General features: G+C 45.2%; 2 protein-coding genes across 2 annotated transcripts; one reads left to right on the forward strand and one right to left on the reverse strand.

Moving 5' to 3' along the window:
• Positions 1–10,633: 10,633 nt before the first annotated feature.
• On the forward strand, positions 10,634–13,005 carry LOC136457333 (uncharacterized). The gene is made up of 3 exons (XM_066457368.1): positions 10,634–10,976; positions 11,021–12,251; positions 12,498–13,005. Exons 1-3 carry the CDS (start codon positions 10,634–10,636, stop codon positions 13,003–13,005), a joined length of 2,082 nt encoding a protein of 693 aa, XP_066313465.1.
• Positions 13,006–15,520: 2,515 nt separating this feature from the next.
• LOC136461486 (uncharacterized) lies at positions 15,521–20,235 on the reverse strand. Its single transcript, XM_066460749.1, has 2 exons — positions 19,403–20,235; positions 15,521–15,883 (listed from the first exon to the last, which is right to left on the reverse strand). Exon 1 carries the CDS (start codon positions 20,071–20,073, stop codon positions 19,423–19,425), a length of 651 nt encoding a protein of 216 aa, XP_066316846.1. The 5' UTR covers positions 20,074–20,235; the 3' UTR covers positions 15,521–15,883; positions 19,403–19,422.
• Between the last annotated feature and the right edge of the window lie 3,789 nt (positions 20,236–24,024).

A 24,024-nucleotide genomic window follows, 5' to 3' on the forward strand; every position in this document is an offset into this window, starting at 1 on the left:
TTTTAGAGTCAAAGCATCTCAAGTGTGATTAAATTTATATAATAAAATAATAATATTTATAATACCAAATAAGTATAATTAGATTTTTCATTAATTATATTTTCATAGTATACCTATCTGATGTCATAAATTTTGGTAATTTTTTCTATAATTTTGATCAAACTTGAGATGCTTTGACTCTCCAAAAAAGTTAGAATAACTTATATTTGGAAGGGGGGAGTACTTCGTTGTGCTGAGGCGATCCTATTAAAATCAGATAGGGCTCTTATATGCTCTAAAGAGAAAGGACACATAGACACGGATGACTAATTGACGATAGGTTGTAAGTGCATCGGTTTCTACTCACTCCATTCTAAATTACAAAAAATTTAGGCTTTTCTAAATATATTATTTTTATTGTACATCTAGATATAGTATATATATCTAAATATACGTATCAAAACGTTCTATAATTTGGAATGAAAACACTAGTTTTTTTCATATAAAGTTTCCGGGATGGGAGAGGCGGCACACACGCGTGGTGTGGGGGCAGGGGGCCTGCTCTGATCTGACTGATCGACGATCACGATATGCACAATTATGCATTCATCCATGGGATCCGGATCCGGCCAATCCTTGCAGAGCACGTACAGTACGTACGTTAGACCGGTCAAGGTAGCTAGATGGATGATGATGATGATGATGATGATGATGATGATGATGATGATTGTTTGAGCTGCAGATATATAGATATAGATAGCTGGATTATATATATTGTTTTTTCGATCTGACAGATCCATCATGTATGCGGGTCGGCCCGGAGCGGGCATCGGCATACACGCATGCATTATTTCTCGGATCGTCGATCGGCCGGGGTTGTACGTGCACGCATGTATGGCCGGCCGGTCGCCGGTGGGGCAGCAGCAGCCAGCAGGCCGGGCTCATCGCCGTCGTCAGGGCTGCACGCTGCAGGCAGAGGCAGGCCGGCCAGCTGGCGCGCATGCATCGATCGATCTCAGTCTCGGCCGGCCGGGTACGTAGAGTGTAGAGACCGACACGACGACCACGGCCCCGGCGCGGGCGGTCGAGATAGACGACGCCGACGCCGTTGCTAGCTAGCACCGTACCGCCGTCGTGCCCGCCCGCCCGGCCGGCAGTCGTCCAACGTCCATGCATCAACCTCCACGCATGGCGCGCTGGCTTTTGCTCCTCCTTTTCGTCGTCATCGATGGGGATGGATGACGGATCGGACGACGAGACGACGGGCCCTGCAGGCGCGTGGTTGAGGGCGCATGCATGCAGGTGCAGGGGCCATCCATCGTCCTCCACCCACAGGGCACAGTCCACAGGTGCAGGTGCAGGGACAGGGAGCAGCTGCTACCAGCACACGCACGGTACGTCGTCGTCCAGTCAATCCAACAATACGCGATCCCACCATTCGATTCGATACATCCATCCATCTTATTTGTATCTCCTTCCATGTTGAATAACCAGTAGATACTCCTCCACTCATGCATGCTACCGGCGAGAGAGGTGGGACAAAAATCGAGTCTTGTTTGGAGTTTGAATAACCAGAGCATGGGGAACAAATCCTCGTTTCAACGGAGAGCTCTTATTCTAAGAGCAACTCCAGGAATCTATCTGTATCTCCTTCCATGTTGATATGAATGGAGGTTTTTATGAAGGAGAGAAAAAATTCCCCCCTCCGGTCTGGCAGCTTCTTCAGTTATTAAATCTTCAATTTTTTTTTGCATCCCATATTCCTGGTTTCTCACTCACTAAAGATAGAGAGCCGAGCTGGTTGTCCCAAGTAGCAAACGAGATTTAGAGAAGTTGTTGGATAGTGGATAGATATATAGAATGGCTCTCCAAGTAGATCGTTGTAGAGAATGAGGTTAACAAACAATGTTAAAAATGCTCTAATAAAAATCACTCTATATATCTCTCTACACCCTCCAACAACTTGTTTATATCTTGTTCGATACTTCGGAGAGCCAGCTACACTCTTCTATCTTTATATATCCTCGATTCCTGGTTCATTCTCAACGCCATCACCATTTTCGCTTATGTTGGAAGAGTGCATATTTTCTACAAACGTCTTACTTAAAAGTATTTCCTCTTTTTTAAAATTATAATAGGCCATTTTGGCTAAGCCAAATAAACGACTTATAATTTGAGGAAGTATCATGGTACGGTAGGCCCAAAAAAAACTCTTTCAGTCCTTTATTCATAGGGACAAAGGCTACACACGAGTAGATATGTCTCTTAGCTTAAACACATGAGCTAGCTTAGGGGGCACCAAAACTATACAATAGCCATGATTAGGGTGCATGCATGCTGAGAGTGTGAAATTATGCAAAAGACCATGCATGATAGATTTTTGGAGGGAGAATTTGTAAAGCGCACCCCCACTTTTAGTCTACGAAGAAGGCACACTTGCCGTTTTTTTTTTACTTTCTATATATTCTATAGAGCGAGAAAGCAGCATGCATAATAACCATCTCATTTCAGTTACTACTTGATGGCGTTGTTATGTCAGATTGTCAGTTGAACGTACGACGGCTAAAAGGGTCTTAGAAATCAGCTCCCCTTTTTCTCCAGGAATCAATTAACTTATGTTTCTTATGGAAAAGGAAGGGCCGGGCATAAATATTCTTTTTGAGTGCTATATATTTATTTATATATAGAAAAACACGTACGCATACCAGCTCTCTCTCTGTCTCACTCACGCCATTCTGGTGGTCGAACACATATATAATCCGATCCAATCAAGGCGTGCCTAGGCACTCCACCACCCACCATGCAACTCTTGTGACCATATATATACTGGAATAAATAATAATAATAATGCCCCATATATATATTATTCATGCATATAGTATGAGTCTACTATATATATATACTCCTGCAATTAATCTAGGACTACAATGACTAACAATAAGGTGTTAAACACAGAGCGTCCATATATATATAGACACTGGAACAACCCCTGCTGGCGCCATTGCATGCAACTAGCCAGCACTCTAAGCAAGATCGAATAATTTAGCTTTTGACAAAGCGTGTGTTAGCACTAAATCTTTATATAATAAACAATGCGATCTTGTGATCACACCGATCGGCAGCATACATGTAAAAAAGGTAGTTTTTAAATTAATTAACAAATAAAGATTCCCAACAAACCGAACGCCAGGAATCTGGAATCTCCGTTTGGCAGGCACTGATCTCTCACCGTGTCTGAGAGATGAACATGGCAAAAAAAAAATCAGCTTGTATTAATTATCTATATACATCTTCTAATCTAAACCTACTAGAATTCTATCCGGACATGTAAGCCTTTCAGTAGTCCACTAACATATGCAATTATGACGCATATCTATTTATGCAAGCTATACACGTCAGCAGGCCACATTATCGATCTACTAACACGTATTATTTTTCCACGTCAGCATACTACATCATACACTAGAATTTATCCGTGATCCCTGCAACAACAGAAGTATATATGCTTCTAGTTATTATATATATTGTGGATGCACATTAACCATAGTGCCTGTTGCAGTTCTTTTGCATGCCACGCATTGCTCAGCTATAGTTACAGAATATTATCTTAATTATGTAAGATAGGAATTAACTTTTGGGTTTGCCACTGGGTTTCAGGATTTGCCATCCACATTGTTTCACCATCATGAACATAAATATAATGTATTGTCATGACCACACACAACATGCCAGCATTCGAAGTGAAGAGAATCGGACTGTGTACCGTGACCGGTCCCAGGGGCGAACCAGGGATATTTGATTATTGGGTTCAGTTCTAAGTCTAAACATAGTGTTATAATACCAACTTATGTCTTGTTCGCTTGGCTGATAAGCCATGGCTGAAAGTACTGTTGGCTGATTTGTTGTGAGAGAAAAATACTGTTCGTTAGCTGAAAAAGTACGACTTATAAGTCAAGTGAACAGGGCGTTAACTTAGAAGAAGAATTTGTTGATCTTAAAGAGGAACTATAGTGGAATTTGCTAAACTTATTAGGGTCGGCTGACCCGACGAAAACACTTGGCTTCGCCCCTAAATGGTCATGCGCTATTTCAACTCCTATACGCATGAGTTGTGAGTTCAGGTCATAGAGTAAACCAATTAGAGCTCTTATCTCTAATTCACGCTATATATATATAAAAACAAGGGAAATATTTAATTATTACAAAGACCTGCTTTGCTCACACGCATAGGATCACAACCGATTGACATCCCGATCGTAGTAATCACAGTATCGCAATGCCAGCTGTCATCTATAACAAGAACAACATACTCAATCATCCGTAGCCTCCTCGTACTTTATTTAGTCAGTTAATTAATCAAATCATGGCCTTTTCTTCGGAGATATATATCTTGCTTTTTTGTGTTGTATAGTAATCACTCGCTGGGCGGGGAATATATATTCGTGGTGAGAGTCGTCCTTGCCCTGCATCCATCCATGGGTTTGCAAGCCTGTAAAAGTGCCCTGCCTACGAAGTAGAAGGTATTTTTCTTTAAATCAACTAGTTGTTTAATGGTTTGGAATCAATCAAGAGCACACTTATTAGTTTATGTTAGCTAGCCTTTTGCATGGGTTAGTGTTAGAGGTGTAGTGCTAGGATTGTGCATGCTAACTTTCCATTACTTAAGCAGTTAAGCTTTGCCATCTCTCTCTGATCACACACACTCTAGCTATACATGGATGACTATAGGTGACAAATGCATGCCGGTTGCTGCCTGCAAAGTGCAGAGTTTAAAATATGTTACCGAGCGCACGCCTCCATGTGGGAGCCAAAAACCTAGCTGATGCTGACTGGCTAGCTTCAAGCGCGTGCACAAGACTCACTGGCCATGGTCAAATTTATAAGGTATATATATATAGGGTAAAGTAAACTTTTCAACCTCCAAGTAGCATGTCAGTTCGATTATAAATTTTAACTATAAAACCGGGTAAATTTGGTCCTCTCTACTCTCTAGCAGGTTCCAAAGGTGGTTTTCTATTTTCTAAAAAATAATAAAAATATGTTTTAATATCTAAAATTCATAGTTAATTTATTTTTAAACCCAGAAAAAAATATGAAAATAGCACCAATTTTCTTCCAAAAATGTTATTATATCTATTAGCGCTCTGTTTAGAGTTATTTGGACTTATTTGTTTAAAATAAATAATGAGCATGGCTGCTAGCAATAAAGCACTACAACATAAATAAATCAGTTTCAACTAACTGTATTATATGAGTATACCATGATAGGTAGATAACATTTTAAAAAAAAAATTGGTACTAGTTTCATAATTTAAATAGAATATTTATGAAGTTTTAGATAATAATTCAGTTTTTACTATAAAATAGAAAACCACTTTTGAAATAGCAAGGGGGCCAAATTTATTCTGTTTTGATAGATGGAAAGCGTCCGTTATCCGATTCCATAGTGGAGTTTAGTGTAAGTTTACATATATGGGATCCCTCGATATGATACGATGCTGCAAGGTCCAGGAGTTCGATGATTTTTTTTACCGTTTATGTGGTGGACTTAAATTTTTCTTTTGAGGGAGCGACTGCAGGCAATTCTATTAAGTGCTTACATAACTCATGTCTTCAAAAGGAAGTTAAAGATAAACGACTGCAACATTTTTTTGAAAAAAAAAAGTGAATCAGACAGGAGAGGTATCGATTGTATTATAAAAAGAAAAAATCTAGACCGGACAAAACAACGGTACAGCAATAACCCCATAGGAGTACGTGTTTAGTGATCAGATCCTTTGGAAATTTCTTCAACCTTCCCTTTCAGATGGGACCTTAGGAAAACAGAACACAGAAACTACCAGTGTGTGTTGTCTGCTGCCGGGTTGTTATGTTAGGAAGAAGAATCTTCCTCTGACCCTGGAACCGGAACGGTCACCCTCGCAAGTACAGATAGGATTATAACTGATTGGTTTACTAGTAGTGCTAGAGTACTATTTGTTTCGAGAGAGTGAACTGCAATTTCAGTAGCAATTTCGCCACTGACCAACGTGCAACAAACACCGATATATATCTATAGATATCATGTATATATGTTACTGGGAAAGGAAAGGATCTTTGTCGCCCAAGTCACATGGACAGAATCGCGAGGAATATCCTAAATAATTGGAGACATTATTTGCGTGTAATTGTGTCATGATGAGGTGAGCGTAACCCAATCACACGGGTAGGGTATGGCCTAGGCAAACAAACCATGAGACAGAGAGCAGCCAATACAAGGTGTACAGGCAGCAGCGCATTAGGCGTCCCTCCTGATTGGCTGCTACTGGCTCCCAAATCTGAATGCATGTCTAAACTAATGCCCTGTTAGTTTAATTTGCATTGGGCACCAATTAATAAACATGCCCACTTGGGCATTAAGAAACCTCCTCCTGACATTGATGTGGAGATTACATATAGATTTAGTGTCATGCTGTTGGATTTGTCGTTTGCCAAGCGGGATTACATTACATTACATGCAGGCTCTCCTCTCCTTTCCTGCCTGCCTGCCTCTTGTACTCCTATTTGGAAATGTCTTGGTCACCCATCCTTCGTGTTAATCCTCAATGCCTTTCTAGTCTACTAGTCCTTAATGTATATATATATATATATATATATATATATATATATATATATATAGCCACCATAATAGTTGGGCAGGTTTATGTACTATGCACTATGAAGTATGCTCATTATTGCACTTATCCTCATTAGCTCAGATGAATGGACTGGTTCATCACTTACTTGAATGTATCAGCATCTGGGGAACAAATTTGACCTGCTAACTGTGTTCCACAACAAGACAAGTAGCTGCAAACACAAGAGGGAATATATATTTAATTTGTAAGAAACAAGGCTATTCATTGTTTACAGGTAGGTGACATTGCCCTATCTCACGGTGACATTGGACTGTCCAAAGTGGAGGAAACAAATATAGTAGGATATAAATTAGTTCACTGTCTGCCTGAATAGATGGCGAGAAATAATGTTTCAGTAACATTCAGCAAGTTATGTGTACAAGAAAGCTTATTCAGCTTAAAGGCTAGTTTAGTCAGTTGCTTGGCACCCGTATGAGTTGGATTGACGACTTGGAGTCTTGGCAGGGAAGATGCCAGTGTTATCTACTTTTCTAAGCTTTGAGGCAAAGCATACATTACTCTATATATGGCTCTATGCTTGCAGGCAGGCAACTACTGGCTTTCTAATTACCCACGGCACGAATAGACAGCAGGCAAGGGAATTAACAATGCAGCCTACTATGGTTTTGCTATGTGTATGTGTGAGAAAGAGGCCGGAAAACTCCTGTAGCCTGCAAGAGTAGGAGTAGGATAGGCAGGCAACGAATATACTACTACTACCTGTTAATTTTGACCGGATTTCTTTGGTACGCATATCATGCTCCATCCACTCTGCACCGAAGATTAAATCATCCCCATCGATCGATCCGCCGGTGAATTTTCCAGGATGCTTCTCCGCCCTCTCCTAATCTGCTCGCTACTAGCTCCTACTATTATATCTTATAGATCGGTAGACTGCTGCATATATATATATAAATATCATCATATAGTAGTAGTTATGATAGAAAAGATCACATTCTTGATTCAAAGCAGCAACCACTTACTCCCAACTGTCAATAAACTAGTTTGTAATAATCCTACTCGCGCGCGACAGAATAACATGGCCAGTGTTCATATATTTGTCGATCAACCGATTCTCTCACTCTGTCTCATCCAATGCGCTCGCATTTGCGATCATCCCTTCATAGGTGCTGTGTGTACATCAGTACATGCTAGCATTAAGCAAAGTGTTCCTGTTGTGGCATATATGGTACGAGAGATATAATAAATATACACATATGGGCTAGCTAGTGGAGGGGGGACTTGAAAATGCATGCAAAAGAAAAGCATAGCCATACATACATGAAGGAGAAGGAGCAAGCTTAATTGGGTTATTAGTAGTAGTTAGGCTCCGATCCTCTAATCTATGGAGGATTGGAGATGGATGGAGGGGCAGCAGGCATTTGCATCTCTGACCACTAAAGGATGGATGGCTTGAGGCCTTTTGATGTGCGTCCACCTGTCGACGCGCAGTGGGATAGTTCATCATATTTCATTCCAGAATCGCATTATATATATTTCTGCGCGCCAGAATAAAGCGAAAGACAGGCTCCTTTTTTATTTACTCGCGTTCCCCTGCGCCTTCGCCTCTGTTTCTGCTAATCTATTTTATGTCTCCGTTGATTCTTTTCCTCCTCCTAATGCTTATGCTTGCTTACAGTTTTTCTTTTCATTCAGCTCAAAGTTTATCATATCGTCAGTAGAGTAGACCCCTCAGGCGGCCTCAGCAGTGGATGCTGGTAAGCACGAACCTGGCCAAGGAAAACCCCATTGGCTGCAGCTGCAATCCCTGCACCGAAACGACCCTCCTCCATGGACATCCTTTTTCCTGCTAAACTGCCAAGAATCTGAATGTTGGATCCAGCACTGTCTGCACATAAACACAATGCACTTGGTCCCCGGGACCTAACCTATCTGCGCCCTAGCTAGCCATATCAAATGTTTCATTCACCTCTGCTCTGGGTATCTATCGATACACTACACGCATGCAAAATGCAATGCAACCAACTTCTGCCCATGACTCCTGTCATCACAAATCAATGGCACAGGAGGAAGTATGCATACGTATCTTGTCACTGAATTCAATCCAACCATTAAACTCTACAGGAACTGAAGTGTTGTCTACGAAATTTTTGTACTACTGACTGTACATGTTCGTCCAAGCATCGCCCTCGATGATCTTATCGTCGGCAAAAGCAAAACAACACTGTTCCAGCATGTGCTTGAGAACGAGTGCAGATTGCAGATGGCAAGTAAAGCCTCTGTGATCGAGGATAGGATCTGGATCGAAGCCTGGGATTGAAATGGGCCAGCTTCGTTCTATCATCACCATGTGCATTCAATCTAGCGCAGCGTAGCGTTAGGTGAGACAACTGACCTGATGATCATGACAAAAAAAAACATTTCTTTTTTGGTTTTCCGCTGAGTTTATTTGACCTGATTTGATCGATGGAGCTGCTCACCCTCTCCTCGAGAGGGTTTGCATGGCTCCTTTTCACAATGTGCCATGTCGAGCCAGTTTTGGACGTCTGAAATGACCTGCAGATTGATCCGGTGTATGTAAAGCAGGCACGAGAGCGTTGCCATCTGTCAGCAGCACCCCTGATGCTTCCACAGATGATGCCGCTCCGGCAGACGCTGGCCCTCCTTCGCCGAGGCCCAAGAGACAGGCGCGGCCTAACTCCAGGGTGCTCGGGCCCATGTGGCAAGCATAGCTGTGTATATGAGCCGAAGTGCCGTGAGCGAGAGGGGATAGCAAAGAAGTGAACCGAATATTCATTCTTGTATTATAAGCACTTAGCGTACAATACTTCTTCTTCTTCCTTGCCAAGTATACAATTCATAGCTGTGTCTCACAATTGGTATCAGACTAAGCCGATCTGGATCCCGCGCCGCCACAGCAGCACGAGCACTTCACCTGGCTCCGCCGCGCTCAGGGTGCCATGGATCCCCACCTGAAGCTGGTCCTCGACGAGCTCAATCGCCGGTTCGACGAACAGGATGAGTAGTGGGAGCGGCGCTTCTCCGATCTGGACCGCCACCGCGCCGCTCGCGACTCGACGGTCGACGGCCGCCTCGCCACCCTGGAGGCTACCTGCTTCGACCTGGACTCGATTCGGCTCGCCCACACCAACGACGATCGCGACAGCCGCGTCACGGCGCTGGAGGTGGCGGCCACGGACATCGGGACTTGGCGGCCGGCAGTAGAGGCGCTCGTGGACGATCTCAGGCTCGAGGTGAAGCGCATCTCCGACAACTGGGACCACACGCAGGGCTCCTCGTCCACTCGCCAGCTCAACCCCTCCCTGTCCCTGTCGTCGGCAGCTGCGTGGCCAGTTACCGGACCGCCCACCGATGGAACCAACGGGCACAGCTCTCCATCGATTCCACGGGGTACTGGATCCAAGGTCATCACGACCTGGAGCCATATCCCGGCCAACGGTACGACGTCTACTTCTCTCCCTCCTCTGATTTCTTCGTCAGTTGTAGGGTTGGATCGTCCTCCTCCCATTATCGTTCCGCCTCGCCCTCCAATTTGGCCGGTGCAGCCCACCTTTCACCCACCTTACCCGCCGCCGGTCAATTTTCCCCCACCGCAGCCGAATCCACCTAGCTTTCATCTGCCGTACTTCATTTCACCGAGTTGTCCCCACTCCAGCTCAATTCACCCCCTTTTTTCTTCACCCCTTCCGGCTCCTCCCAATTTTGCCCAACCCAACCCACATCATCCAAATTTTTCTTCTCCACTTCCTGCTCCTCCAAAATTTTCCATTCCTTCTTCTGTTCCACCAATTTTTCCGCCTTCTTCTTCAGTCATTTCGTCGGCTTATCCACCAATTACTTCAATTTCACCAGTTTTTCCACCACATCCTACAATTCCTCCCAATTTCGCCCACCACAAGCCTTCAGACCCTTATTCTTCCTCCTCTGTGTTAGGTTGTCTTCCTAAGCTTCCCTTCCCCAAATTTGATGGTGACAATCCCCGCTTGTGGCGTCGTCGTTGTGAGAAGTATTTCGCTATGTATGGAGTGGAGGAGTCTCTGTGGATCAGCGTGTCCGAACGTTATCTGGAAGGCCCTGCAGCACGCTGGTTCCAGTCCATCGAGTCCCAAATTCGTTCTGCCACTTGGTCTACTTTCTGTCAATTGTTGCGTGATCGTTTCGATCGTGACCAACATGAGCTGTTGATCCGTAAGCTGTTTTCCATCAAACAGCTTACCTCTGTATCTGATTATGTCACACGTTTTACTGAACTCGTGGATCAGCTATCAGCTTACTCTAATTCTACCAACCCTGTCTATTACACCATGCACTTTATCGACGGGTTGTTTCCAGAGATTAAAGCAGTTGTGTTGGTTCAGCGTTCGCAAAACCTCGATGCTGCTTGTGTTTTGGCATTGTTGCAGGAGGAGGCGGGGCTGCTGCTCCAACCAAGCAGTCTCGTTCTGGTGATTGGTATGCGTCGTCCAAGTTCCAGCATCCTCCCAGGACGCCATTGCCTCTTCGTCCGCCACCCCGTGCTGACAAGGGACCAGCCCCAGTTCTTGGTCCTACGGTAGCGGCTCCTGCAGTTAAGCATTCCTCCAGTGCTGATCCCAAGCTTCAGGCGGTCAAGGCTTATCGGAAGGCTTTGGGTCTCTGTTACAAGTGTAGTGCCAAGTGGAGTAAAGACCATACGTGCCCTCCTGAAGTGTTGCTTGTCGTGGAAGCTCTTTGGGACTCGTTTGATACCTCTGAAGTTGATTGTTCTGAACTTCAGGAGAAGCCAGTCACCGAGCAGTTGTTTGTTGCCATTTCCAAAGCTGCTGCTCTTGGTGCTTGTGCTGCTCATACTATTCAGTTTTCAGGGACAGTCGGTGGCCATCCAGCGTTAATTTTGATCGACTCCGGTAGCTCGTCATCTTTTCTCAGTGAATCGTTGGCAGCCCAATTGTCGTCAGCGGTGCTTACTCCGCAATCCATTCAAGTGCAAGTTGCTGGTGGTGGCCTGTTGCTGAGCTCCGGAATCCTCCGTAATGTGCCGTGGACACTGGACAAATGCACTTTCCATTCTGATTTCAGAGTGCTTCCATTGACGGCCTTCGATGCTATTGTGGGTATGGACTGGCTTGCTGCATTCAGCCCAATGCACGTTCACTGGCAACAGAAGTGGTTCTCTATTCCCTATCATGGTGATTCTATGTTGTTGCAAGGTCTTGATGAGGAGTCCACCAGTCAGTTGCTTCTTCAGCTTTGCCAGGTTCTAGATTCTAGTGCAACATTTTCTTCTGCCACTCAGGAGCTTCCAGTGGAAATACAAGCTCTTGTTGATTCATTTCCGGATTTGTTCACTCCACCGGTAGACTTGCCACCTTCCAGAGCATGTAACCACTCCATCCCGCTACTGCCCGGTGCTAGTCCTGTGTACATCCGCCCTTACCGATACCCACCGAGCCTCAAAGATGAAATTGAGCGACAAGTCAATGAGATGCTCTCTCAAGGGATCATACAGCCAAGCTCTAGTTCCTTCTCTTCGCCAGTGCTCTTGGTCAAGAAGAAGGATGGCTCGTACCGGTTTTGCATGGACTTTCATCACCTCAATGCCCTCACAACGAAGTCCAAGTTTCCTGTACCAGTGTTCGAGGAACTGATGGATGAGTTAGCTCATGCCAGTTGGTTCACCAATTTGGATCTTCGTGCGGGGTTCCATCAGATATTGCTCCAATCGGGTGAAGAGCACATGACTGCATTTCAAACCCATCTCGGTCAGTATGAATTTTGAGTTATGGCCTTCGGCTTAACTGGAGCTCCGGAAACATTTCAAGGTGCTATGAATGTGACATTGGCTCCTGGGCTTCACCGCTTCGTGATAGTCTTTTTCGATGATATTTTGATCTATAGCAGGTCCTACAAAGAGCACGTACAGCATGTTGCTCTGGTTTTTCAGTGGCTTGCAGCAGAAAAATGGAAGATTAAGCTCTCGAAGTGCAAGTTTGCTCAAAGGCAAGTTTCTTACTTGGGCCATGTGATCAGTGGCTCAGGTCTGGCCACAGATTCGGCCAAGGTTCAGGCAATTCAGGATTGGACAACACCATCTTCCGTCTGTGATCTTCGGGGATTCCTTGGATTGGCCGGCTATTATCGGAAGTTCGTCCGCAATTTTGGGGTCATCGCCAAACCACTGATGGATTTGCTAAAAAAGGATTCACTCTTTGTATGGACTTCCATTCATGAGTCTGCATTTCTGACCCTCAAGATAGCACTATCCTCAGCTCCGGTGTTGGCGCTCCCTGATTTTTCCATCCCTTTTGAGATTGAAATTGATGCTTCTGGAGTGGGTGTGGGTGCCGTTCTGCAGCAGCGAGGATATCCTTTGGCTTATATCAGTAAGGCCCTGGGGCCTCGCAATTAGGGTTTGTCCGTCTATGAAAAAGAGTACTTGGCCATTCTTATGGCAGTGGATGCTTGGTGTCATTACCTGCTGCAGTCGGAGATTATTCTACACAATGACCAGAAGAGTCTCATTCACCTAAATGAGCAGCGGCTACACACGCCATGGCAACAAACGGTCTTTACACGATTGTTGGGGCTCCGCTACAGGTTTGTCTATCGTCGTGGTGAGGAGAATACTGTTGCTGATGCCTTGTCATGGCGGCCACATCCAGAAACTCTTCTGGCCCTATCGTCTCCAACACATGATTGGTTGGCTTCTTTGCAATAGTGGTATTCTACAGACTCGGAAGCAACAGCCTTGCTTACTCAGTTATCTCTTGATCCTGCGGCCCGACCTCCTTTTAGTCTGTGTTATTTTATACAAAGGTCGCATTTGGCTGGGCTCTAATACTGCTTTGCAGAACAAGGTCATCTCAGCCCTCCATGACAGCGCTGTGGGTGGTCATTCCGGCTTCCCGGTGACTTTTGCCAAGGTCCGTCAGCTTTTTTATTGGCTCGGTATGCGCGCTGCCATTCATCAATATGTGCAGTCATGTGCTGTCTGTGCCCAAGCTAAGCCAGATCGCAACAGCTATCCTGGTCTCGTACAACCTTTACCTGTTCCCAAACTATCCTGGGAAGTGATCTCCATGGATTTTGTCGAAGGGTTGCCGACATCTAGTTATGCCAATGTTATCATGGTGGTTGTCGACAAGTTTTCCAAGTTTGCCCATTTCATTGATTTGCGCCATCCGATCTCTGCTGCATCTTTTGGCACGAGCATTCCTGGACCATGTCTATAAGCTACACGGTTTACCTCTGGAAATTATCTCTGACCAGGACCGGTTGTTCACCAGTAAATTTTGGCAGTTGCTCTTCAAGCTGGCAGGGACAGATCTTCGAATGAGCTCTGCGTATCATCCCCAAACGGACGGGCAAACCGAACGTGTTAATCAGTGCATGGAGACTTATCTTCGTTGTTTTGTCCATTCATGTCCGCGGCAATGGTCTCAGTGGCTGTCGATGGCTGAGTTTTGGTATAATACCTCGTCCCACTCCGCCTTGGGTCGCTCTCTGTTTGAGGTGTTATATGGGTTTCCACCACGGCATTTGGGACTTGATCTTTCTGCAACAGCACCGGTTCCTGAACTCCAACGGTGGCTGACTGATAGAGATCTCATGCAGCGATTGGTTCAGCAGCACCTTCATCGCGCTCAGCACCGTATGAAACGGCAGGCTGACAAGCATCTCACTGAGTGTTCCTTCAATATTGGTGATTGGGTATTCCTTAAGCTTCAGTCTTACGTAGAGTCCTCTGTTGCTGCTCGCTCCAACAAGTTGTCTTTCAAGTTCTTCGGCCCCTTTCGCATCCTCAAACGAGTTGGAAAGGTTGCCTATCACCTGGACTTGCCAGCGTCTGCTGCTGTACATCCAGTGTTCCATGTCTCCCTGCTCAAGCGGTCTCCAGGTTCCTAGTAGGTGAGTCCGTCCATTCCATCAGCACTGACTGAATTTCAGGTTCCTGAGAAGCTGTTGCAGTGGCGTTGGTCATCGGGTGAGCGGCCAATTCAATAAGTCCTTGTCAAGTGGTCGCACATGCCGGTGTCCTTGGCCACCTGGGAGTCGGTTGAAGAGCTTCGTCGTCAGTTTCCCAGGTCACCGATGTGGGGACACGCCGGCACTCAAGGAGGGGGGATTGTCAGCAGCACCCCTGATGCTTCCACAGATGATGCCGCTGATGGCCCGGCAGATGCTGGCCCTCCTTCGCCGAGGCCCAAGAGACAGGCGCGGCCCAACTCCAGGGTGCTCGGGCCCATGTGGCAAGCATAGCTGTGTATATGAGCCGAAGTGCCGTGAGCGAGAGGGGATAGCAAAGAAGTGAACCGAATATTCATTCTTGTATTACAAGCACTTAGCGTACAATACTTGTTCTTCTTCCTTGCCAAGTATACAATTCATAGCTGTGTCTCACACATCCATGTCTGGAGTTTTGTTTTGCAAAGGAGCTTTATTTGCCCCCGCTATGAATTTGTGATGACAGATTTAAAATGTAGAAATGCCAATGTGCTGATGAAGGATATCATCCAGGTGAATTAAGGGTACGTTTGTTCTCCAATTTGCAAGTCACAGATGGAAGGCATCACAACTCAAAAGAACAAGATGACTGAGCCGACGCAGACATTTTTCAGTTGTAACGGCGCGCTGTGACTGAAACAGTACTGCATCACATAAGGCACAGAATGGCACTGGAAAGGTATTAGTAGTGCATGAAAATGGCGCATGTGCATTTTTCAGTTTTGCTTTTCTAGAAGCCTATATAGTTTCAGCACATGTATCTGTTGTTTCAGTTTTATAGCTAAGCAGATTGCAGTATAATGTTCTTTAAAACAAGCATCCCAAAGGCAATAATTGCCATTGAATCACCATCAGATCTCCCAGAAATGATGTAAGAAATTGCACATGACCTGACACTTGCAAGGATGGAGAGGAAAACAGAGAACAAGATGTCTGCCAAAGATTATGACAATAAGATTCACATATACCCGAGTCTGCCATGGTCAAAATGGGGCAAAATTTCGACATTTGCTTCGTATAAAAAAATGCACAAAAAAATTGCACTACAGGGTTTACAGATCACCATACCAAAACCATCAAATTCAAACTTATGTAGTCTACCAGGACTGTTTGCCTTCACTTTTAAATACGATTCATACAATAAAGACGTAACAATATGCAGGGGGCCAAAGTGCCTTTCCTTGCAAATATTGGCACCTTGCAACAGCGTTATGGTATCACCCACTTTTTCGTCTGAGAAACAACTGCGCTCCAGATTTCTTGCTTAAAAATTGAGCAGCAGCCTACAGGGAGAAGAAAGGAACAAGGATCAGAAATTTTAGTATAATATGTTGAAAATTTTCAGTTTTACACATATTATCCTTTCTTGCAAAACTTAAGCTTGGCCTAAAGAACTGTAAACAGAGCAGACTGCCGGGATATAAATGTAAGAAGGAATCACATTTGACCAACTTTTGAACTGTTAGAGGCCCTTCATCATGGTGTTGTCAAATGAGAACTTGAGTATCCCCACAAAAGTCAAGATTTATGTCAACAACCAACAATGATGAGAATACATCAATACAAAGGAGAGTCTGATGAAACGAAGACTTCACAATTTTGCATGCTCAAAAGCATCAGCATAAATAGATCACAGACAAATGCGGAACTTGGAGGCTAATGATTTACAAACAAAGCAAGATAAAACAATGCGAATTCAAACTGTTCTTTGGAATATCTTCACATAGGCGCAAACAGACAAACTCCTTATCTTCACAGCACGCAGGTGTAACATACTTGATTTGAACATCTGGTCTATTAGTTCATAATATTTATGTACCACTTCTAGAGAAGGGTAAACATCTCTATGTTTTCACTGTCATTTTCGTTTAGTTGGTTGAGGTAGTCTTAAGTTCTACTGTAATACTGTTCTATACCTGATGGATATGCAACTATAGTTTTTAACACAAACAAAAAATGAGCTATCACATTATTTACTCTTTAGCCAAAGTAGAAATATAAATATAGCGCAATCATGCACCCAACCAGGTCCAGCTAAGGTAGGTTCAGGTCTCCTTGCCTGTCACAATACACATTGCCACAACTGGGATTTCTCAGGAGTAGTGAAGCCACTCACCAGATAAACTACAGTCTACAGCTTGCCCTTTATTTTTTAAGTATCATACCTCCAACTCTAAATTGCTAGAATGAAGAGACAGTTTCCACTCTAAACTTGACCTTATCATCTATATGATGCGTCAGGCAGGAAAAGAGTACATATTTAGGAGGTATTAAAGCATTTCTTATGTGTGTAATCTGCAGCGGTGCAGTCTTTTCCATCAACACATTCAAAGATGAACTATTGGTGACAATACTCTTGTGTTTAGTTTATATGTGATCTTAACAAGCATGAGATAAAGGCTGCAACAAGGTTTAATTTACGTTTTTTTATGGCACGAATGCACATGAACTTATATATGAAGTTTCTTTCCTCGAGATATGCTACAGGGATAGAAGGATAAAGTTTTAAATCCCCATTACCATACTGATACTAGGCAGGCCAGCCATCAGAGAAGAGAGTCCCATCTGGGGTCTGCTCCTCAATTCCTCTCACTACTTATGTATGCAATTAAAGGTCTCATTAGATGATATATGATGTAATGTCAATATGTCATGCATGCATCTAATATCATGCTATCACTTCATATCTGATGTCATGTCATACAAGCAAACAAACATCAACAAGCTATGGTTCTGCGGCCGTTTTTCCTGTTTTCCATGAATCTGTTACTTATAGTACATAAGTTTTCAGTTTTTGCCATACTAAACAGAGCTTTCACAAAAATATGAATCTTTGTGTTTTGCAACTTTAAAATTCTCCAAGATCATAAATATGAAGTTGTTCAAATGCCTCTATTTCATTTGCTCCTCCTTAAGTCCTAACCCAGCATCCTGGATTTGCTGACAACAACTGTTATGAATGTGATTCTACTCAAATTGAAATCAAGGTTGATGAAAGAAAAAAACTATTTTAAGACCGGACATGCTAACCAAGAAAGGAACCAAACTCCAAAGAATAAAAAAGGTTCATGAATAATGATGATCAAAGATCTCTTTGAAGATTAATATAAACCCGGTCAGATTACCAAAGCTATGGGTGCTTCTTCATTGGCAATGATCAGGTCAGAAATCCTATCATATAAGGAATGCTGGTTTGTTTCTTGGACCTATACTGCAGCAATAAGCACCATTGCTATTGTAGTATCCTTTTTGGATCTTTCTTTTTCCAAAATAAGTTGTACAGTGACATTTCGTTAGCAATGGGCACAAAATCCAGTTCCTTAAACATTTATTGCATCCATATTACCATACAGGGCACACCAGTTTAACCACAAATTTTGACTCAACAGGGCAAAATATTAGTTCTCAATAAAAACAACTAAAAGAACAGAACAGGTATTCTTTTTAATACTAAAATTATATGAGAATACAAGGCATGGCATTGCCACTATTTCCATACAATTAGAAATGTGTGCATTCTGAATACTAATATTCAGACCCCATCCACAATAGACCAACACTTTTTTTTTCTTTGAACAAAGTGACCAACACTATGTACTAAGTATATATGCGCGTCTAGATTTCACCACCTCACTACTCAATTCTGATGATTCAGATGGACACTGAACTCCACATCTCCCAAGTTATGGTTGCCCTTTCTGCTTTTGCTTGGATGCTTTACAACTAAGGCCCGGGCAAGTCTAATCTGAAGTTGTGTCTCTAGGTTGGGTTGTACTTATAACATGTTGGGTAACAAACCTGGCCCAGGCTATTGCGTGCAAATTGTTTGAAGCAGGAATCATGAGCCTAACACCTGCAATCCTGTTTGCAGCTTTGCCATTGGAACGTTGAGCAAGCAACTAATGCACTTGAACCATATCATATTCAGCTGCTGTCATCATGTCCAGCAATGGATACAGCCATTTGCCATCAGAAGAAGAAACCTTAGCCAACTGTGCCACAAGCTGCAGAAGAATCCCCACCCCCCCCCCCCCCCCCCCCCCCCCCCCCCCCCACCCCCTTCCCTTTTTCACAATTCCATATGGACAGTTGGATGTCAGGACGAGAGAGAGAGAGAGAGAGAGAGAGAACCCCTGCACATGACATCATCATTTCACATTTGTGCTGGGGGTGGGGACACAGCTAGCAGCATCCAGCAGGATAGACAACCTCAGCCTTCCTGGATCCTCGTCAGTCGACTGACCGCAGCTTTCATTGCTTGGTCAAGATTCAAAAGGAGACATATTTGTGAAGATGGCGATAAAGATTGTAGGATCCCGAGTGAAGAGAACCCCTGCACATGACATCATCATTTCACATTTGTGCTGGGGGTGGGGACACAGCTAGCAGCATCCAGCAGGATAGACAACCTCAGCCTTCCTGGATCCTCGTCAGTCGACTGACCACAGCTTTCATTGCTTGGTCAAGATTCAAAAGGAGACATATTTGTGAAGATGGCGATAAAGATTGTAGGATCCCGAGTGAAAAATATCACAATGTGGATCCGAATTTCATAAGATCTGTCCTAGGTTCGAAGGATTGGTGAAGACTTGCTCCTATACCACCCTAATTTGAGAATGCGGTTCGACAAATGCTAGTCTGGATAGCGAACAGAACACATGGATCCCCAGTCTCCAGCAAGCAGTCGCATTTTTGTTGGGTTTTTTTTGGGTGTGTGTCAGTGTGATTGTGTGAACCCTGGAATGATCCAAATCATGGAACGGAAGTAGAAGAAAGGCCATGGATTTGATTTCCGTACGTACCTTGGAGGTTGTGTAGCTATTTACCGACCAATGCAGCTGAATCCCCGGCAGACTGCGAGCCAGGCGGCGAAGAGGATTGTGAGGAGGAGGAGATCCGCGAGGATGACCGTCCAGAGCTGCCGCCTCCACGTCCAGCCGGGTCCGGCCCGCCCCCGGTGCGAGGCTCGGTCCCTCTTGGGCGTAGTCCACGCGACGAGGTCAGCGTCCCTCCGCGCGGCCTCCTCCTCCGCGTGGGCCTCGGTGGCGGCGACCTCGTCCGCCTCGCGCGCGTCATCGCCCGGCGGGAGCGGCAGGCGCAGCGCGAGGCGCGGCATCTCGTCCCGCATCCGGGCCTCGGGGAGGCATCGCAGGCGGCGGAGGAAGAGCAGGAGCTGGGACGCCGGGAGGTGGGGCGCCCGCGAGATGGCGGCGAGCGCGAGCGGCGGGGACAGGAGCAGCGCGTGCGCGCGCCCGGCGGCGGTGTGCGTGAGGTGGCGGTGGTGCGGCGGCGCGGCGGCGACGAGCGCGGCGGCGAGCGCCGGGAGGTCGTCGTCGGGGGCGGGGGCGGGGGCGTCGGGGGCGGCGACGGGGTCGGCGGCGGTGCTCTGGGAGTGGGAGTGGGCGAGCTCGGCGACGAGGTGGGTGTCGCGGAAGACGCAGGCGTAGAGCAGCGGGTTCGAGGCCGGGAGCATCCGAGGCAGGCCCCGAGGCGGGGGAGCGGAGCGGCGGGGAGAGAGAGAAGAATGTGAGGGATCCCGGGCCGGGCTGGAGTTGCGCTGGCGGCGAGGCGATGCGGAAGAAGAGGAGAAGGGAAGCTTTGTTGTTGCCTGCTCTGCTCTGCAGGACAGGAACGGGGGCCACGACAGACTGGACTTTTCTATCAGATCTCAGTTTCCTGACAGTAATAAGTTTATTATAAAAAAATATATTTTATAGTTAATCTAATGATATTTATTATGTATCATAAATAGAGTATTTTTGTATATATTTAGTTAAATTTGGAAAAAGAAAGGCCCGTTCGTTGGTCTGAAATTTGGCTGAAAAATACTGTTCCGGCTGAATTGTTGTGAGAGAAAAGCACTGTTCTGGCTGAAAAAAGAAGTCGAACAAACTAAATATAGGGTAAGCCGAACAGATCCAAAATACGATGTGCACACACCTCACCATGGGACCGATGGAGAATTTTATTTTATTTTTAACACTTTTTTAAACTAATTTTAAATCTAACATTATTTGTTTTTTTTTAACTAACACTTTTGACCGCGCCTATTGCCATGGCGCGGCGAAACGCCTGCTATGCATGGTGGTGTGACGGGAGAATGACGTGGCACTTCCACGCGCTATGGCCGCTGATATGGCAGGAGCTATCGCGCTGCCATGCATGGTGCGGCACTGCCGCGTCCCGGCGCACGACGCGTCCCTTTGTCAGATGCCTTGCCATACCGATAGTCTGTTCTCCGTTCAATGTACCTTTTTTCAAACTTTGTATCTTGCTTCTATGTCGTTGTACTTGTCCTATTAGATTTTATCTCTTGTTTCAATATCGCTGCATATATTGTATCCCATCTTATCGATTTATCGTGACTTGATATAGTACTGCGTTGCTGACTCTAGTTTCATAGCTCTGAACTATAGGTCATGCCGCTTTGCTCTGTTACGCAAGACAGGTCATACCGTCTAATCGGAACCAACTTTTTGCAGTCTGAGACGACGTGCGTGTAGATGCTGCTGTCGGTGTTGTAAACAACTACAAGTGCTGTCGCGACGCATTAAAACGAATATGAAGTAAATAAATAGAGTCCGTACGTAAGTTGACAAGTTGCTACATAACATTTTTATTGGTTCATGAGTCTTTAAATTTTGGACGATAATATTTGTTCGACATAAGTTTGACATAACAAACTAAGTCCCAAGAGTGTAAGGATCCCGCGGACGTCTCTGTCTCTTCAAATTTGTAAGCAACACATTGGGAGTGTAGCCAACGTCGATGTGGTCGTATTGCCGGTGCGTACGGCTCGTACCCTGCAAGTATATGATATGTACGATTACTTATAATCTTTATGATCGTTAGTTCATGGAGCCTACGTATTTAAAGAAACTACATTTGTTACTACTTGTGAGGCTCCTTGGGTATCAAGCGGGGCACCACCTAGCTGAGACATGCCGATCTCGTCCTACGACTAATCGTCCCACTGGTGGTGCTGTCTGCGGAAGCCCGGGGGGTCATCGTCGTCTTCATTTACAGCATCCTTCCCAGCGCTATGATGTGGTGGTGTACGCACTGCGGAAGTGGCACCCGTCACTGGCTGAGAAGAGCCGACTGGTGTCCTCAAAGAGACAGAAGACGTGCCACCCGACCATGCCGGGACTACCGGTTCCACCCAAAGAGTGTCCATGCAGCTCAGTTTCTGAGCTAGCTTCCTACAGCTCTGCTTTACCTTCTGCACAAATAGACGTTAAAGTTAGTGCATTTCTCAAACGCATATACACTAAAGAAATATTTTCGAAACGGAAAAGTTTATGTTTACCTTCACATGAGCCTCGAGAATGCCTGGCCCCAGCCCTCTAGACTCGTGAAGCTAAAACGCTACTTCGTTGGACAGCTATCGATAAAATATCGTCGGTAGTCCACCGAGGGGTATCCCGCGATGGTAGATTTGTCGGTGGGGGTGCGCGTAATCAGAAATCGGATGGTGACACAAGGCGCAGAGACAGCGATTTAGACAGGTTCGGGTTGTCTGATCGACGTAATACCCTACGTCCTGTGTCTTTGGTATATTGTATTAAGATGTAGTAGATAAATCTTGATGTATCTTGTCCGCTAGGGAACTCTTGCCTCTCCTTATATAGTCTGGAGGAGCAGGGTTATAAGGTAAGTATCCTATTTGGTACTATAAAATATCTTGCGGTGCACATCGAGCAGCGTCGTGCACGCCTTGATCTTGTGGGCCAGACCACCTCTGATGGTGCGGCCCATGTATTGTCTTGAGGATACTAGGGGGCCATACCCCCACAACAGCCTTGACAATTATATCGCCTGGGTACAGAAACATGGTTAGACAATTTTAGTACACATACTTAATACCAAATGGATAACAGATTGTACCATTCGAGTATCTTACCACGTATCTTTGAAGAGCGCCTCTCTGTAGTTGTGTGTCGTCCCTAGTGGCAACGCCATACATATCTTTGATCACATCTTTCTCGTCGTCCTCATCAATCACCTCCTCGATGTACGAGGGCTTGATATGTGTCCTCATAGACCTGTGAAGCCACCGCAGGTACTCGTCGAAGGTGTGCTGGTCGTATGGGGCCCGCATTGACCGGCTGCCGGTCCCTGTTCTACCACAACTGGATGTACGCGTTGTGTGTCATGCGTCAATCCTTGGTCTTGTACCTCTTCCTGCGGTCATACCTGCAACAAAACGATTGTTAGTTGTACCATACACACATCTGAATTGTAGCTTTGTTATTAATCAATAATGTACCCGTGCAATTCTTGATTGGTGGAGTAAAGCAGTGGTGGGTAGCTTATCATTCTTCCAAACTGCCTGCAAACCCTGATGGGCAAGTGAATCTCGACCATGTAGAAGAAAACAAGAGGGACGTTGTAGCGATATTAGTCTGACTCATCCCTAGTGACAGGACTCAGACAGTACTCGAGCTCCGGAGCATACTAAGGATACCAATGCACCTGAACATTTCATAATTGAGTTAGGTTGTGATATAGTGTACATCGAACAAGACACATGTATGATAGTAAAGAGAGCGTAACATGGTGCTATGTTAAGACGTCGAGACCGTCCGTGTACTCCCTGTACTTGCACCTCGCATTCCCTCTAACTAACTCTGCTTGTGTCCAGATATACAGAGTTGTAGAGAGTATATCCTGCCCGTTCCAATGTTGCATTGAACACGATACTGAATTAGCTATTAATAATTTAATCATATGTAACTGCCTCGAAGAATATAGTGAATCGAAGTACTTATCGGTAAACCAGTAGCAAGGGGCTTTCCAACAGGCCATCATTCCCAACACCAAACCTAGAGTAGGTAGGAGCAACTCCCAAGGTTCGCATACCCTGAGGTGCGACGGCAGACAACGCATAGCTGTCGATACGTCCATACCAGGACTGCGCTGCCTTAGTTATACGTCGCTATGTTATCCCACGGCTAGCGTAGTATGTCAAGGAAGATCCAGCTGATGGTGTTGCCCGAGGCGTCTGGGAAGAGGAAAGCACCAAGAAAGTGCCAGAGCCACACTCTAGCGAATCTGTCGATCTGAGCCTCATCAGCCTATGGGTTCAAGTAATCAAAGTGCTCTGTGATCCACGACGACGAAACATCAGAACTTTTCCTGAAATTCATCAAAGAAAATGAGATCCGATGGCTGTAGGAAAGCAATGCAAGTATTAAATAGGCTTGAATTGCTCACTTATTTTTCTTAGAAACCTCGTTGTCCGGTGAAAGAAAGCTAGTGAACTAAGCCACCAGCTCCCTCCAGTGATCGTTGTCAACTATACCTGTCACTGGAAGTCCCCCCAACCGAAGGCCAAAGATAGCCTTCATGTCCTACATGGTCAAGGTCATCTCGCCGTAAGGTAGGTGGAACGTGTGGGTCTCAGGCCTCCACCTGTTATAAG

Source organism: Miscanthus floridulus, chromosome 6 (assembly GCF_019320115.1).
Source record: "Miscanthus floridulus cultivar M001 chromosome 6, ASM1932011v1, whole genome shotgun sequence".
Taxonomy (NCBI): Eukaryota; Viridiplantae; Streptophyta; class Magnoliopsida; order Poales; family Poaceae; genus Miscanthus; species Miscanthus floridulus.

Bases quoted from the DNA above. Each gene is read 5' to 3' on its own strand.
- LOC136457333 (XM_066457368.1), top strand. From the start codon at position 10,634: ATGTATGGAGTGGAGGAGTCTCTGTGGATCAGCGTGTCCGAACGTTAT. The intron at 10,977-11,020 runs GTTCGCAAAACC...GCATTGTTGCAG, and splicing joins AGCAGTTGTGTTGGTTCAGC to GAGGAGGCGGGGCTGCTGCT. The intron at 12,252-12,497 runs GTTAGCTCATGC...GATCTATAGCAG, and splicing joins TTCGAGGAACTGATGGATGA to GTCCTACAAAGAGCACGTAC.
- LOC136461486 (XM_066460749.1), bottom strand. From the start codon at position 20,073: ATGCTCCCGGCCTCGAACCCGCTGCTCTACGCCTGCGTCTTCCGCGAC.